The sequence below is a fragment of the Metopolophium dirhodum genome, chromosome 2 (assembly GCF_019925205.1).
Source record: "Metopolophium dirhodum isolate CAU chromosome 2, ASM1992520v1, whole genome shotgun sequence".
In the NCBI taxonomy this organism is placed as follows: domain Eukaryota; kingdom Metazoa; phylum Arthropoda; class Insecta; order Hemiptera; family Aphididae; genus Metopolophium; species Metopolophium dirhodum.
This window is the reverse complement of record NC_083561.1, coordinates 40,816,888-40,835,231: the sequence shown is the minus strand read 5'-3', so window position 1 is coordinate 40,835,231 and position 18,344 is coordinate 40,816,888. Positions and strand designations below refer to the sequence as shown.

At 28.3% G+C, this 18,344-nt stretch overlaps 1 protein-coding gene across 1 annotated transcript; it reads right to left on the bottom strand.

Annotated features, from left to right (window-relative positions):
- Nucleotides 1-830: 830 nt before the first annotated feature.
- Nucleotides 831-9,593, bottom strand: LOC132939610 (uncharacterized). Its single transcript, XM_061006871.1, has 3 exons — nucleotides 9,435-9,593; nucleotides 3,975-4,199; nucleotides 831-2,704 (listed from the first exon to the last, which is right to left on the bottom strand). Exons 1-3 carry the CDS (start codon nucleotides 9,526-9,528, stop codon nucleotides 2,613-2,615), a joined length of 411 nt encoding a protein of 136 aa, XP_060862854.1. The 5' UTR covers nucleotides 9,529-9,593; the 3' UTR covers nucleotides 831-2,612.
- Nucleotides 9,594-18,344: the final 8,751 nt, after the last annotated feature.

Sequence of the window (18,344 nt, the reverse complement as noted above, 5' to 3'; positions counted from 1 at the left end):
ACTTACATCATACATTATTTTGTATAGTTTATTAGTTATAATTTACAAGTATTTAAAGCTTAACGGAGCTGAGTAATTTACCAACATTTTCAGTCGCGGACTGGCTGACTTGACCTAAAATATATTTGCCTAATATTATTCATTATATATTTAAAGACTCTAGACACCTAATGAGCAGCAGATTGTTATCAACTTACGATTACTATAGTAATCTATAATATTGTACAACTTTGATTGAAAGTTGGTTGTAATTTGGTACTTATTTACGTTTTTAACGTACATTCAATATTTTTTTTAAAACAAAATAAAATATATTAATATTTTATAATATTAATCTACCACCTACCAACATCTATTAAATTCGCCCCAACAACTGTTGTCATTTGCCCTTTAAATTGTGTAGCATCCTGTGTCCTATTTTACCAGCCCGTGCCTGAACATTTTTACCAGGTATCTCTACGCCTCTACGCTGTCTGGTCCATATAAACTCCAAATAATTATATCTACTTAACCACTCATTAAAAATTCTCAAAAAAAAAAAAAATTTATTTAGAAATATGATATTAAAAATGTGCACTGATAATTTCCATTCAAAATGGTAAAATACTTAAAAAATATACCCAACGAAAAAAATCTAAAATAACTATACATTTTCTTTAAAACGTTGTTTTGTAATTGTCTTCAAACTAAGCAAAAAAAACTACTGAACTACTACTACATATGTATTTCAATTATTTCAATTATTATGGTCACACGCCAATGTTGATCAGTATACTGGTACAAGCATGCATAAGTTACGTAAGTCAATATTTATATAAAAAAAAACTGTGTTTTCGTCAAACAGTTTATTTATTAAATATAATATGCATTTTAATTATGTGTACAATAGAAACGAATAAGTAGTACCTATAATTACAATATTGAAATGTAGCTATACTATACTTGGACATATTGAGCTCTTTTGATTTTATCAATGATGATATTATTACTTAAAAAGGCACGTCATGTATTTATTCATAGTATTTATAACAATTAAAAATGTATATATAGCAATATCATTATAACACTTGTCTTTTTTATTCGAAAACAAATTAGGTACTATTTTTAACGAGCTTATAAAGCAAAAATGACTAGAAATTATACTTATTGTTACAATAAAAAATTAATTTAAAAAAAAAATTGGAAAATATCACTATTACATAAATCAATGGAAGATCATACTCATAGAATATCGATATTTATCCATATTATTTTATAAGTGTTTTCCGTGCTTATTATAAGCACAGAATAATTAGAAATTAAATAGAAAAAAAAATTCAAACTGAAAAGAGTGCCCCTCGAAGCATACATATTATAAAAGAAGTATTGCTGTATAGTTGTGACGACCGGGCTGCTGCTGGGAAACGGATTGTGGTGCAGTGTTTACCCAATATTATAACATTATTATTATTATTACCTTTTATACCTATAGGTATTATCGTTGTACAGGTATCGGATTTCAATCACGACAAATAAGAACACGGTCGAAGTCGTAGGTATACATATTATAGCACAATATAAATTATAATTATCACAATAATAATAATAATAATAATAATGTGTTCTGTATCGGCCAATCACTGAACTCGGCAATATCAAATAAACAATACTGCAGAACACCTAAAGTATTATTACGATATCAGTTACATATTTTTTTTATACCCATATATAAACGTAAAACAAAATTGTACATAAGTAAATCACGACGAATCGTCGAAAGTGGAGCCGCGTTCAAAACGATAATACCTAAATACATGTGTTACAATAGATTGCGGTCCCATCATACTCAGACAAGTCTTGTACATTATTATCATAATTTAAAAAAAAAAAAATAACAATGATACCACTGTGGATATAATATTATGTGATGTATGACCGGTTTCCCGCGCAAAATTTGTATCGCAAAATTATATTATCTTCGGTGCACCATAAAGCGGTCGCTGCGGTTGAGATATTTTCCTCGGCTTGACTGCATAAAATCAAAACATTGCTTTATGTGCTATACACGTTATATGTTATTTCGTATTGAGGTATAATGCCATCGTGGTGTTTTAATAATTATATGCGACCACCGGCGAATTCGGTGATAAAAATTCGGACAGACCACTTAAATATTATATTTAATCGATGCGAAAATGCAACCGTTTCCAAAACATTGCCGGTGACTAATGCAGTGCAATTAAACGAAGCCGACGATATCCGCATATTATAATATAACTGAACACAGTCGTATACTCATTTTGTATTTTTTTAAAGTGATAAAATCCGTAGACCGACGAGTGGTGTGATGCGAAGGAGAGTCAGCATGTCGTAACGATAATATTATAATAATATAATAAAATGTTATAATATTATGAGTCGTACGATCGTACCACATGTCTTGTGAATTTTCTTCCTCGCCAATTCGTGAGTAGGACAATAATAATAATAATAATAACAATATGTGGGCTGGAGCAGCAACCTGTCGGCACAATGTCGTCTGTGATTCGGTATGGAATGTGAATCGAATTCAGTGGCCATTTCGATTCATAAAAATGTGCATTGCGTTGTTCACGTGATATTATTCGTGTGTTTTATCGGATTCGTGACACAATTTGACGACGGGGTCGAGAGTAGGTGATGAGATTATCTTCGACCAATCCATCTTTGTAGCTTTCAAAATGCACTAAAAAGTAAAAACGAAATCAAATACCGTACTTAACAATACTACAATAAGCGCTGCGCCTTAAAATATGATTATAAATCTTTGAATATTATTAACAACGTTGTTAAAACGAATATTTTTAGGTAGGTATTTTACGTTATTTTACGAATGGGTCACTTGCAGGGAATTTATTATTCCCAAAAGAACATAATATTATAAATTCGAAACGTTTGACAAGCGGAATATGGACAGGTATCGCCCGGTATATAGTTTTTGCCTATAATCAAAAACTAATTTTTTCGATACTTATATTATGCTACTTCTATAGAATTTCTTCGTAAGTTTCTACATTCATCGTAGTTTCTATGACCCACGATAAATTTAACCGTGAATTTATTCTGCAGGAAGGTGCGTCAAAAACATAGATCAAATGATTTAATGTTTTTGCGTGGAACGCAGAAACTATGAGCAGTGTATTACGATTTACGTTTATTTTTCATATACTTTAAAGGCTGTCGTATATAAAATTTTTTTTTCAAATAAGAACACCCGTTTGAATTTATAAGAAGATGATTTTTTTTTTTTTTTTGAAACGTTGATGAATTCAAATCGAAATTCGAATGAGTAGTTTCCGACGTATATTAAACTTAATGTACTAAAGATAATATAATAGTATATTTTAATAATTAATAGAAATTGAAATATATCAATACCTATAGGTCGATGATAATTTGAAAATTATAGTTATAATATTAATACATCAACATTTTTTAATTCGTAAAAATTGCAGGAGTATTAAAATATCATCAATAATTATGTACAAAACATATTATGTGTTTTGTGTAAAACAGTTATTAAAGATGTTTGTCCTATTTATTTTATCACTATATAGGTAAATTTAATAATATCTGAGACAATAAGAAAATTTCAATTTGACCGCATCAAAACTTTGAAAACAAATCGTGTACCCACTAACAATAATTTACAAGTAAAAAAGGAATTTGTCATTTGTGATTAGGTATAGGAGATTGTATCGGCCACAGGACATTCCTTATAATGTAAAAAGTAAAAAACGGTACTTTGAAATAATGTCGAATAATGTTCTAGTATAATACCAACCTATACCTACTAAAAAATTCCAAAAAACCAGAATACGAATAAACGCATACAAAGAGAGAAAGAGGGGGCGAGGACTTGAGCATCCTCTGTGCGAGTCGACCTGCATAATAATTATACAGTTTTACGCATTCTACGTTACCGTACAATATAAAATAATTAATTATATGCTCACGTGTTATTCCGGGTAAAACTTCCGGAATGACTTCGTCTATGGCTAGTCTTTCTTCTCTGGTCACAGTCTCTGGCGCACAGCACACCACTGGCATTTTGCCTTTGAAACTGCAAATAGTCGGATACTTAACGTTGTCCCTAATGTCTTGAATGGCCGTCTTGCAGTCGTCCAACACTTTGCACACGTGAGTTTTCCCCGAAATTAAACTCTTCTTGCAGACTTCTCCTACGAGAGAAAAAAAAAACACTATCGTTAATAATATAAAATTAATCACAAAGATATTATTATACGTCATATTATATTTTAACAAGCATTTTCATATTATAATAACTATTACAACGGCGTTTTAGATTCTGAGCGGAGCGAGGAATGTAATGGTTTTACAATGATGTTTATTTCTTTTTTATTCTGTAAACACTTTTTCTCCCTCTAAACTTGCTCAAAAGTATCAAGTATCATCTTTTCTGAAAGGTCGTGTTCTTGAGCTGGTACTTTGGAGAGGTCATTTTTCGATTTTCGAAACGCTACTCGATATAAAAGCGGTTAAAGGAGAAAAAACGTACGATTTCACGATTTTATAATATTAAATAATTACGGACGACGTTTTCTACCAGAAATATTGCTTCAAATGAAAAATGACAACAGATATTTTTTGTTGTATTTTGGGTTTTGTTAGGTTAGGTTTTTTCAAATTGAATACAGTAAAATTACACTATCCTGTCCGAGGCCCACATCCACCACCGAAATGCGCTGACCCACTTTTTTTTTAAATATGACTTTCTTCGGCGGCCATTCAAATAATTCTGACAAAATAAGATCTAATATCATAGTATAAATTTAGAGCTGAATCTATGCCGTTTACATAATTTTTTCCTTTGAGCCCAAATTGATTGATTGTCACGTCTTGTCAGTTGTCAGATAATATGTCAACGATTCGAATTATTCTCGATTACATATTTTTGGATATTTTGAACATAGTTCGAGTATAATTGCATACTTCGATTTTTGGAAATCTTATGGATTTTAAATGGTATTTGTCTGATGAAAGTCTATGATTTATTGTTGGGTTATTTGTCGAATTAAATTTACTAATGTTATATTGGTCAAACAACCGGTAGGATTACCTATAGGTACCCATTAAAGACCTGCAAAAAAGTTCCTTAAAAAGCCCGGCTCGTAGTGACATTGGACCGGGCCGGGCCCTTGAAATAAAATAAAGGGTTGGACCGGGCTTTTTAATTCTTGGAATTTTATTCCCGGCCGGGCCTGGGCTTTTTTTTGGTACAATTTTTCGAGCCGGGCCGGGCCGGACTTCGAATAATAAATCACAGGGGTTGGACCGGGCTTTTTAAGGATTTTTCTTCGACAATAAATAATCACAATTTAATAATAATGATAACACCGACGTCGGTACAGGTAGATACACCTAGAGTATCCTCTATGGATAGATACTAGATAGTAGTTACAACCACAATGAATATAATCATAATATATTGATTGGTGGGCATAATAAAGCTATTTATATACCATAATAATATTATATTTTGATTCACAGTATTTGGACCAGGCCGGGCTGGGCTTGAGGATAAAATGTATGCGGACCGGACCGGGCTTAGCATTATTTTTGGACCGGGCCAGGGCTTTTTTTTCACAATATTTTTTGGACCGGGCCGAAAATTTACGGCACTTGCAGGTCTTTAGTGCCTACCAATACATTTTTTTGTTTTTCATTAGTACAATAAGTTTTGATCGATATAAATCCATCCATCGTTCCAATTGCCAGTCATACGTGTTTCAAAATTTTAAAGGTCATTACAGCAATATTCAATGTAATACTATTGGTAGCTATAGTCACTACTTATAATAAATAATAATAAATCGATATTAATTGGTGGGTAGGTTCTGTTTCAATGAGTTTCTGATTTTTATGTAAAAAATATTAAATATAATGTAAACATAAAAATAAAAAATTGTTTTTGCATATTTCGGTGATTAAAATGCATATTTTACAATTTTTATTGCACATAAACCCTAGCCCCACGTATAATATGTATTATACACTTATAGTTGATATATTTCCTGTTTGCATTTAATAACTCCATATATTAAACTATTCCAAATATTTGTACTGAGATAAGGAGGTTCTGCATTATGTAATAATAAAAACAACTACACGCGCGAACTACCTTTGATAATAATATTACAATATCGTTTGGTCTAATGCGATATGGATAGATTTTAATTTTGAGTTCACGCCTTAGTTATTTATTACATTTTATGCGGTAAGTACAACTTGAGCGCAACATACCAACATGTTAATATATAAGACTTATAAATTAAAGCTAGATCCTATGCTATGTTGTAACCAGGTATAAATCGGTACCTATTCCGTGTTTTTGTTGAGCTGCATTAAGTGCGAAGTGCAACGGAGTGCAGCGGAGTGCATCTAAACAATATATATAACTTACTGTGAACTTCTGAGATATTTTGTCGTCTTTTTAGTACGACGTTCAGACAAAAAAAAAAAGTAACAATAACTAATACAAAGAACCAAAGAGGAAATCGTTATTCTATACAAGTGTTTTTTTTTTTTTTTTTTGTTAATTAAAAACAACAATTTTCAATGCCACGATGTATAATAAACTGCAGTTGTTTTATACAGGTAATATAGGTAGTTATGTAACTGCACAAAAAACCAGACTTTATACGTATTACGATCCGCTTCCACAATATCACCAATTAGAATTTATGCAGAGTATTTCCAGCAATATATAAATGGCAATAATAAACCTGATTATAAACAATTTTTTAGTGGATGGCCTTTTTCGGTTGACATTAATATTATAGACCGTAGTCTGTACATATCACGAGATTCGCCAGATGGACGTCACCATTTTTCATTGTGTCACTGACAATTTGTTTTTATTTTATTATTTCTTCGTTGTAAGTAAATAATTTTTATCAAAAAATCAAATTTTTGGATACAATCATATTTAATAAATATAAAAATTGTTACAATCAGTTGTTATAATTGTAAATTTTAAAGAAAACTGTACTGGCTGAAAAGGGAAAGTTACATCTTAGCAGAAGCCACCCCGCCAAATACATGGGTACCTACGCTTTTGGTTATACTTGCGTCAATTATAGATATCCATAGGTTTTAGTTGAATTTTATTACTTTAGAGTGCGAACTATACGGAATGATTCAATTTTGCGATGAAAATGTGGTCATAGCATTTATTATTATTACGTGACAACGTAGTCATACAACGAATGTGAGGTTTTTTTTTTTATGTATAATAATTACGACAAAATTGTAGTTGAGAAGTGGTTACAAAACGAGTTTCCTGTTGCCTACACATATTATTATATAGTGTCATAGCTCAGCTACACATTGTATGTTATACCTTAACGTTATACCTAACTATTCACGTTAATTTGTTTTCTTATTAAATACACACTTCCAGTTTTTCTTCCATTGAACTTGATAGTTGAACGTTGTTCAATGACCTTGAATATTAAATTACATTTATTTTATTGAGTAGTCTACATACGAAGCATTAATACCTATTTATTTGATATAAAAATACATAAATTAAAATTGTTGTACGCCAATATTCGTGTGGTGGGGATTTTCATCAAACCCACATAAATTTAATCGTTTTAGAAATTAAAATGGATAGGTACTACAGTCGTCGAATCTGCTATTGTAATAAATTGTAATAAATGATAGTAATTTTAATATCAAAATGATACCTTAATAACAACTATAACCCTATTAGTTATAATAACTATATTAGAAATGGTAATTATTGCAATGTGTACACAAACATAACGCGCTAAAGTATAGATATTTATTATAATAACTTACGATATTTATCGACATTGAATGGTTATAAATTAAAGGTAGATTTATTCGCAAAGAATAAAACCTGAATGAGTTTCCTTCGTGTATAAAGTCCATTGTTATTATTTTGTGTTCGTTTAAGTTTCCATTTTTAATATCCCAAAATAATATAATAATAATATGCAGATTGCTGCAGATATTAAAAATAACGAATATAGTATGACCATTAGTGTTTAATTACTAATGACTATGAATATAAAATATTTAATGAAAATAGCACACTCAAACCTATACCTGTACCTATACAATAATATGATCTGACAAAAAATCTAGTTGGGTACAACAAGTTTTTTGTAGGTAACAATAATTATTATATACCTACCAAAAACTATTGCCGTATAATATTATAATATGCAAAATGGTGTGGTCATAATAAGACTATACCTACAAGTTGATAACAATCGTTATTTCTATCAAACACACTCGAGGATGATAAAAAATAATGTTCAGGTAGGTAATTAAAAATATTTTCGTTCACACGAAAATTCATTAAAAATGAATTCTAAATACTTAAAAATTAGCTTTTTCTAAATGAGCAAACAAAATTAAAATTTTAGATATTAATCATTTGAATAGTAAGTAATTCACTGAAAATTAACATAATTAAGTTTAATATTACCAACAAAAAAAACCTAATTTTAATTTTGATTATAACGTATTATTATTATTATTATTATTATTATTATTACTATCTATTTTCTTGTAGTAAAATTATACCTACACCAAAGAATATATTAAATAAACTTTTTTTAAAAAATGTTATTATTTTATTAAAACTTGTTTTTCAAAAATGATTTATTCATTAAAATGCATAATATTAAATATTGAAACCCAACTCAAAACGTGAAACCAAAAAGATTGAAAATTATTTTAAATTTTATACTAATTCAGTTTTCTGGTACAACTTATTTAATACGGTATGGATTATATTTTATTTCAACCTCTATAATTTACAGATTAATTACAAAAAAATGTATTGAAATTGCATCATCTTAAAAGCGTATTTTAAATTGTTTTAATTTTATCAACAAATTAGTATTTTTTGAATCTTTCTTTTAACAATAAATATGAAATTTATAAATCGACTGATTAGTTTCTATATTATTAATACCTACCTATCTAATTCAATTTCTATATTTTTTGTCAACTAAAAAATATACCTTAAGGTACTATAAGATGTATGGTATAACTTACTGTATACCTAGCTATAAATGATAAATAGAATATCTGTGGTACATGAAGTTGCATAGTGATAATGTTTTATAAACGTTCAGTTGTTGTATATTATATTATTATAATAGGTATAGCTTATTTGATTTATTTGCGGTCATAATATCATTATCAGTGAAGTAAAATACATTCCTTTTGAGTTGTATGCCCACATAATATCCGTTGTTGATATTATTATAAACAATTTCACATTCTAAAGTAATTTCGACGACTCGATAATGGACAATAATATTGTGTACCTACACGTGTTGTTTATAGCTTTAATGACTAAAACTATAATTACTTATTATATTAGCAATAATATTATGACGAGTTTTACTCACCTTCGTCCAACCACAATATGTCGGGTGGAGTGAACGTCGACGAGGAGGCCAATGCAACGAGCAGAGCATAGCAGAAAATGTATGAGAAGTACATACCTAACAATAACTATATTACAGCTCCGCGTTGGACGACACTAAATGAACGAATGAGAACCGATGGATACCGGGTACATAGTAAGGACCGCGAGATCGGGAAAACTCCGACGAAACAAAAACCGGTTCCGACATAATTTTATGCGCGCCGTTATACGATTTGGGGTTTCCGATTGGTTTTTCGTGCACTTAAATCGCGTTTACTCGTATGATACTGCTGTGATAATAAAATAATGTAATGGTACAACAGGTAGGCGTATGGGTAATTGCCTATACTCGATCAATTACGATATTCGATAGTGTATGCAGAATGCATCATTTTTATTTTAGGTTCGGAGCGAAACGATTTGATTTTACGATGAAGTGTGTGTGTGTGTGTGTGTGTGTGTGTGTGTGTGTGTGTGTGTGTGTGTGTGTGTGTGTGTGTGTGTGTGTGACTATATCACCAATTTGTAGTAGTAAAAATGCTTAGGTTTTCGACTTAGTGATGGGATTCTGGTAGAAAATTTGACGTAGTAGTTACTTTGGATAATATGATAATCATAAGGAAAAAAATTAACAGGAAAAACCAAATAAGGAATTTTCCGGTTTTCAACAAATTTGATTTTGTTTTTTGGCGTTAGTTCATATATAATACGAATCACTGAATAACAGACTTGAATTTTCCACTTAATGTTTTGTATTACCATTTTCTAAATATGGTATAAGTTTCAGAATATTTCTGCACTTATCAGTGGGCTTTTAGAATTTATAGACATTTAAAATGTTGGAGTTATAGTTTTTTTTTATGTTTATGTTCATATATTAAACAATGTTTGCAACAAAGTTTAAAGTTTAAAGTTTACATTTTGACGAAAATCATGAACCCAACCGTTCTACGTTACCTCGGTATTGCCTTATATAAGTTAATGACAGCTATAATATAGTAATATTATAATATGATATAAATAATAATATTAAAATAATTACCACATAATACATGCGATTTGTTTTTGGCAAAAAATATTTCAACCTATCGTATTATTGTGTTAATAATTGAAAAATAAATTAGTAACAGAAGTATAAAAATATCCTTATAGAAACATTGGCTCACAGTTCCGATCGGAATCGTTATTCGTAAGCATTGAATAATATTGTAAATATTGAATTCAAGTTTAACACATCCATTAGGGTGACTAGCTCAATGACAAAGTAATCGCTCGAAAGTCGACAACTTTTTTGATACGAGACGCTGCCATAGATGGTCAGTATTTAATCAAAAATATTAATGCAATGATCGTTGTACAATAATATAGTGACAATACATAGTGAAAATACAAATGAAAAATTGAAAATTATAATTTCTTTTTTTTATAATATACCTATTCACGCGCCTCTAATTGTTATCACCTCCCGTGACTTTACGTTCAAGGCCCTTGCAGGTGTCTGGTATAGTTTTACTCTATATGATATACATAATACAATTACAAAGGAAATCTATAATAATAAGTACCTACAATATGATGTACTTACATAATAATATATTTCTGATACAGTCATCGACAACATGATTATTATAGCCTATAGTTATAACTACTTAATTTTTTATTAAATAATACTAATTACTAAATTTATTCAATATAAGTTGAGAATAAAAAATGCACTCACAATACGCTAGTTCAATGATTTAAAAATGATTATTAATTTAACAACTTCATTATCATATTTTTTAGATATTTAATATTATGTTTACTAAACTGTAATTTGTTTTACGTTTTAACAGTACTTAGTTTTCTAATTCATCAATTGTTTTCTTTTATTTCTTTTAAACATTTTATCAGAATAATTATTTATATTCATAATTATTTAAAAGTTAAGACAATTTTTTTTTTATAAATTTATCCAATAATTTAGTCTTAGTGTCTTATACGTTTTAATTAATATCTTGGACATTTGATTTACAATAGTAAACAAGTTTACGAGGACGTAAGTAACATTGTAAGTTATAATACTCAATAATATGCCTGTTACAATTGTGACCCAGCCGACGTCCATCCTAAAATACAAACATTACAGTATATTATACCCTTAAATGTAAATAACTGACTAAAGGAGCATATTTTATCATATCAACCCTTAAATTTTGAAAACACTATAGGCAGTATACCACTAAGTATAGCCAGAGATGTAAAATTTCATGATTTTACTCTCCCGATAAAACTTTTATGAAACTTTTTAAAAGGAAATTGATACTTTTCATCTTGCTCTTTTAAACCTTTAACTTGGTTTGTATAATACCTGTTCCACAGTTAAAATTGTTCATTATATTTTACATCTCATCACCTTACCAAATTATATATTATATAGTAGTGATTTATTAGATGTTATTGATTTAACTATTAAAATAAAATTAATACTTCAAGAATAGTATCCATCACTCTTTGGCAAGTAATGAAAAGTTACAAAACTTTTTATTTCAACAACCTTTAAAACTTTTAACATTTTATGAAAAGTTTCACTTGAAAACTTTTGAAACTTTTCAGTCTTACATTTCAGTCTTACAAGTATGCCTAAATCCACTGAAAACTTTTTATAATTCGTTTTGCATTAAAATGCATTGATGCAAAGTTCACCCTGTGTTCATGTTATATTTATTATAGATCTACTAATTAAGAATCCTAAGTAGTTACCCATTTATTGATTTTTATTTTTTAATTTTTATTTTGAAAATGTACAATCCGTAAGTACCCATAATGAATAGAGGCACAATAACCATAATATGACTAAAGAAATATAAACATAAATAATTTTTAAACAGCCATTATTACATATTAAACAATACAATATAAATTGTAATTTAATTTTTTTTTTTAAATTCTGAGCGGAGCGAGGAAGCTAGTGGTTTTACAATGGTGTTTATTTTTTTTTATATCCTGTATACAAAATTTTTACCAGAAGAAGTGCTTCGACATATAGTACCTTATCTTTTGGCAAATTGGATCAAGATGGTACTTTAAACGAATAAAAAAATATAATATTATAATAATTATTCAACTTGCATGGTATAATAAATAATAACAATATAAAATATCTAGACTGACCAACCGTCTCCGCTCAGAATCGTTTTTCTTATACAATTATATTATATCATTGAATTCAAGTTTAATACAATCCATTATACAATGACCCACTTGTTATCTACTGTACATCAGGACGACATCCACTTACCCGCTTTTTTTAAATTTTTGTATGTGTTAATATGAAAAATATTATCTACAATGTATGTAGGTAAAATTATTATTATTAAATTATAGGTGTGTAGTTAAAATTAAATTTTAATTACAGAAACGTGCATGCATATTAATGATACCTTATTATTAATGATACTTGTTTGATTATATTTCATCATTAATAGTGTATGCTTGATTTCAAAAAAATTTTGTTATTTACATTTATTTATGGATATAAAATTTAACCAGGTTCCCCATAATAGGTCTCATTTAAAAAAAAAATTGTATTAAACTTCGTAAATAATACTTAATAGTTAATACCTACACATAACTATAAACATTTAAAAAAAAATCTAAAAATATTCACTATTCAACAAAAATTTGTTATTTATCATACTTTTCAAAAATATTTTGATAAACTTAAAAAATTGGCCGGTAATATTAAAATAAGTAAATTTGTATTTCAAACACAACATTTTAAATATTTCATCTACCGGGTAAATGTGCGATTATTTATTAATTAAATAATAATTGTAGTATAACAACTGATGAAATAAATAGGTAATTATACATTTCAAAAAGCAAAACCATCCCTTAAAAACAATTTTGATCAGCTTGTAGAGATAAGATCAACATTTTTTGATGATAGTTGATAATTTTTTTTCTAGGGAAAGTTATTTTTGATTTAGTACTTTCTCATTAGAAAGTAACAAAAATTATAATTTTAAAGTACCAGTACTTTCGGAATGAAATATTTCCTACATGGAAATATACTAACAGTTCATACATAAAAAGCAGGTAAGTGGATGTCACTCTGCTGTATAGTAGGTTACAAGTGGGTCACTGTTATAAATGGTGTTCTATATGGTATGTTAGTTTTAATATGTGATTTCGTCAAAATTTGAATTTAAAATATCATTAAAAAATAACTGTGTATATTTTTTGGATTTTTTAGTTACACTATGAACTATTAATGAGAACCTTTTTTTTTAAATTTGTAATCCTTGCCGATAAAAATTGAATATTTTATAACTTAATAAATACAATAATTGATCATTTTCAAGATTTTTATAAATTTTGTCAAAATTAGAACTTTAAATACTTATAATAAAAAATCCAACATATGGATCTTTCATATTTTTAAATTGCTATTTAAACAATATATCAGGAGCCTTTGTATTAAACTATCAAGCTTTTTTACCCAACAAATAAAATTATATTGACATTTATAGACAAAAAAATTTTAAAAGATTGAAAATTGAAAATGTCCGTAAACGCAGCCCTAGTCAAAATATTTTGAAAATGTTATCAAGTACCTATAGGAATTAATAAAATAAACATATGGCATAAATTTTAAGTATCTATTCCGTTATTCGTTTTTGAATTACAACAAAATAATAAATTAGCTACATGAAAAATCGAGTAAATATTCAATGTTGTAAAAATTTGAAATTCAAACGCTCATAAAAATTTAGTTTGACTTTCCAGTATAATTTTTTTTTGTTTTTGAAAGGTAGACAAACTATTATAATACTATTGTATTGAATTTTAAAATCTTAGGTTTAAAAAGAAACATTTTTATGAATTTCTAACTCAAAATAATTTGCACACTTAACTGATTTTTACGTATTTTATCGAAATTCAAACTTTAAATGATTATAAAAAAAAAATTGTTACTATATATTTTTAATATTTTTTAACTGCCATTGTATTAGGAGCCTTGCTTTTTTTACAATTTTATTGACATTTATAGAAAAAAAAGCTAAAAGAATTAAAAACTGAATATGTCCATAATAACAGCTCAAAACAAGTCAAAATATTTTGAAAGTTCTATGATATATATAGAAAATGATAATGTAAACATTCAGTGAAAATGTCATGTTTATACAATATATTCATGTATTTGTTTTAGAGTTAGAACAAAAACCAAAATCGATTGGTTCGAAAACTGACTTTGCGTAAAAATTCACGGTTTTCCTTAATTTTTCGTGATTTTCTTGAGAATCCTGGGAATTTTGACCGCCCAGAATACCAACAACATTCACTTTCCTAACAGAAAAGATGCTGATGAAGAAAATCTACGCATTTTTACTGTCCTAAATAGTGATGGCAGACACAGAAAAAAACACATCATTGTAATAATCATTACATTCATCGTTCCGCTCAGAATCTAAAAAGAATAAATTTAAAAACCAAAAAACCAATTAATTTTAAAATTTGACATTTAAGTAGCAATTGTCCATACTATTAGTGGCTACTAATAAGTAAAGAAATTCAGCGTGCGTGAGTCACGTGTGTAGGTAGATACTATATAGAGGATATATCATGCAATACTCGTGAGTTATGACTTCAGAAGAACAGTAAGTTATGAGTTATGACAATTGTAGGCAACATTTTATGTTCAAGTATCTACATATTATTGAATGAGTGGATATTATGATTGGTAACGTCTCAAATGTGTTTATTACTTTTTATTTATATATTCAATGAAAACGATAAATAACTATATTTTTTGTAGAAAAATAATTGCGCTATTAAATATTGCTAAATGCATGACGTGTCGTCTCTGTCGGCTGTCTTGTACACTGTTGGCTTGTTATAATAGTTAAGGTTAATATTAAAAGTGAATTTATTTTTTATAGAATTTGTAGAGGAGAATTTAAACCGTCCTCGAACGAAGAGTTTTTTTGTACTTACTATTTCAAAACGAGCGTTGTATTAGTTTAAAAAAATGAATTATTCAAGTACCTTCTTGAAATCATATTAAAAAAAAATTATTTATCAAAAAAACCATTCATTCGGACACACAAATAATAATGTTCTCCTTTGCTCTAATATTAATAATTAATAAACTGTACTCTGTAGTAATAATCCAGTATGTAGATTTGATATTGCTTATTTTACACGTGCAGTGTTTGGCTGAGAACACGTCATGCGTGTATGTCGAGGTGATAATATAGCTTGGTACCAAATAAAATGTATAAAACAATTATTGAAAATGTGTAATTTAAAAAAAATTAGGAATCAAGTTTAAAATCCAAAGGCTTGAATGATATTCTAAGACATAGAGAGGTGATGATTTTTTTTTTAATTAGTTAGTTAAGTATAGGTGTATCAATATTATAGCAAAATGTAGCATGCGCGAAGCGTTGTAGCCTACCTCTACATTACTTCAACTTACCGATGTATTAAATTATTTATCATGATACATATATTAGACATAATATTTTAAACGAGTAACTTAAATTTGGATTTCCATGTTTTGGAAATATTTGACTATACCTAGACCTAAAATACTTGGAAATAAAACACATTATACGACATCTAGTGGATAAATACAAGAGTACCTACTTATTCATACTTACTTATGAGTTCAGAGAATTGACTTAGAGTTATTTTTGCTGAGGATGTGTAATTTGAATCAAGGGAGTCGGGGTGTTTAATTTATGAAGAGTATAATATTATAAGTTATTAAAACAAGCCAAGTGGAAACATTTTTAAAAATATTTTATTTTAATGTTATATTTTACTTTACAACGATGCGACTTTCTACACAAAATACAGACTTACCATCCAAAAAAAAACTGGTTTTAGAAATACGAACGATAGTTTAATTATGAGCGATATTTCGGGTTATTATACAATTAATTTCGTTTGGGATGGGGTATTCTAACCATTCACATCGACTGGACAATAGCTGATAGGTACTAGTGGGCGATTGTAAACTTGGCCAGAGGAAAAAATATGTTCAAAAGGTCTATTGTAAACTCGGCCCGTGTTTTTTTTTCAGGTAAAAATGATTGACGTGTAAGCACGGTCCGAATAAAAATATTTGTATAATATTTTTGAGAATAATTTAGCATTACCCCATTACCCAGAGGACACCATGAGGAAAAGATTATCATTATCCTCCGAAAATTATTTTCATTTTCATATTTTTATTCATAGTATGAGGTTCGTTACATACATGTGAAATTCACTAAAATTGTGTAAAAATGTAAATAATATGTTTCAGTGTCAAAAAACATAAGTAAAATGTATCCATGTAAAATTGTAAGTGTATAAAAGTGTAAAAATATAATTAAAACTGTAGTGTAATAATTAATGTTGTAAGGTTATAATACAAATCTTTTTAAGTAAAAAGCCATGCGTTTGACTACGTATTCACTCACCGATATAATATACACACCGATGTACCTAACATTCGTTGACAACAAATTGTTCCGATAATATATAGAATATGGATACGTCATTTATTATTAAATTATATCGTGGTTATCATAACTAATTGGTCAAAATAATTATCGGACCTTTTTTATTATTTTAAATTTCCGGGCCGAGTTTACAACAAAAAATGTAACCGCGGGCCCAGTACCCGCAGTATGTGACTATACATAGCATTTGCCTTTTCGAATACAATAATAGTATGTGCCCGATTCAAGCATGACCGTCAGACTTACAGCGATGAATTTATAATACTCTAATCATCAGTATAATATTAGTCATTTGTATAATTAAATTACGATAAAAACATATTATTTCGTTTGATCACAACATGTTCCTACTGTACAATTATCCCTTAGACGTATGTCTTTGATCATTACTTTAAAAATAACACATTTAAAAATTTAAAGACAATCTATTTAAGGCAGTACGCTAGCTAATACCAGTATTTTATGTATGTTACCATACAAAACTATAAGTACATATAATTATATTAATATTTAATACTAGCCATCTGTAAACGCGTCCAGGTATTGAACACAATATTCCATAAATCATGTTAAGTATATTATTAAGACTAATTTTTTTTAATGGTTTTAGTAGTTGTTTCTCTATAATTATTATTAGTGTATGAAAGAACATTTAATAGGTTTCTATGGGTTTTTTCGGACCAAAAAATAATTGGGACAACATTTAGTTACCTAGGTAGTTTAAACATCCACTGATAGGTGATAACAAGTGAGATTTTAAACTGTGTTCCCAGATGGATGTTAAACGTACCTCCTCAGGCATATGCATACTATTTTTTATTTTAATTCATAAGTAACAAATAGTATATTCATTATTCATTAATATACTTAATATTATATATTTATTTTGTTTCAAATGTTTAACATACCTACGTTTTATTGTTTTAAATAGGTATAATATGTAGGTACTATAATACTTACGTACTACGACTATGAATAAGGCGGTTCTTCTTCCATGACCTTGATAGGCGGACAGAATTTCGGAATTACAAATAATTAATTAAATGCTTATGAATACCCACATACTAATAGCTAATGATCGGGAAACGTGCCTAAGGTATTTTGAAAATATTCTCATTATTGTTTTATAAATACATAATGCATTTTGTAAGAAATTAAGAAGTAGATGTATTTATAATAGTAGTATATGAACGAAAATAAAAAATGAACAATTCAATGAATTATATTTTTCAAAATGTATTCGACAAAATGCACTTAGCTATTTGTACGACCATTAGGTTTCGTTTGTGTGTTTGTAATGGTAGGTAGGTACCTAAATTGATATTATATTTTTGTAAAAACATTTTTTTATTACTGTTGTGAAGGTACCTGGTACACATTAATGTCCCATTGTA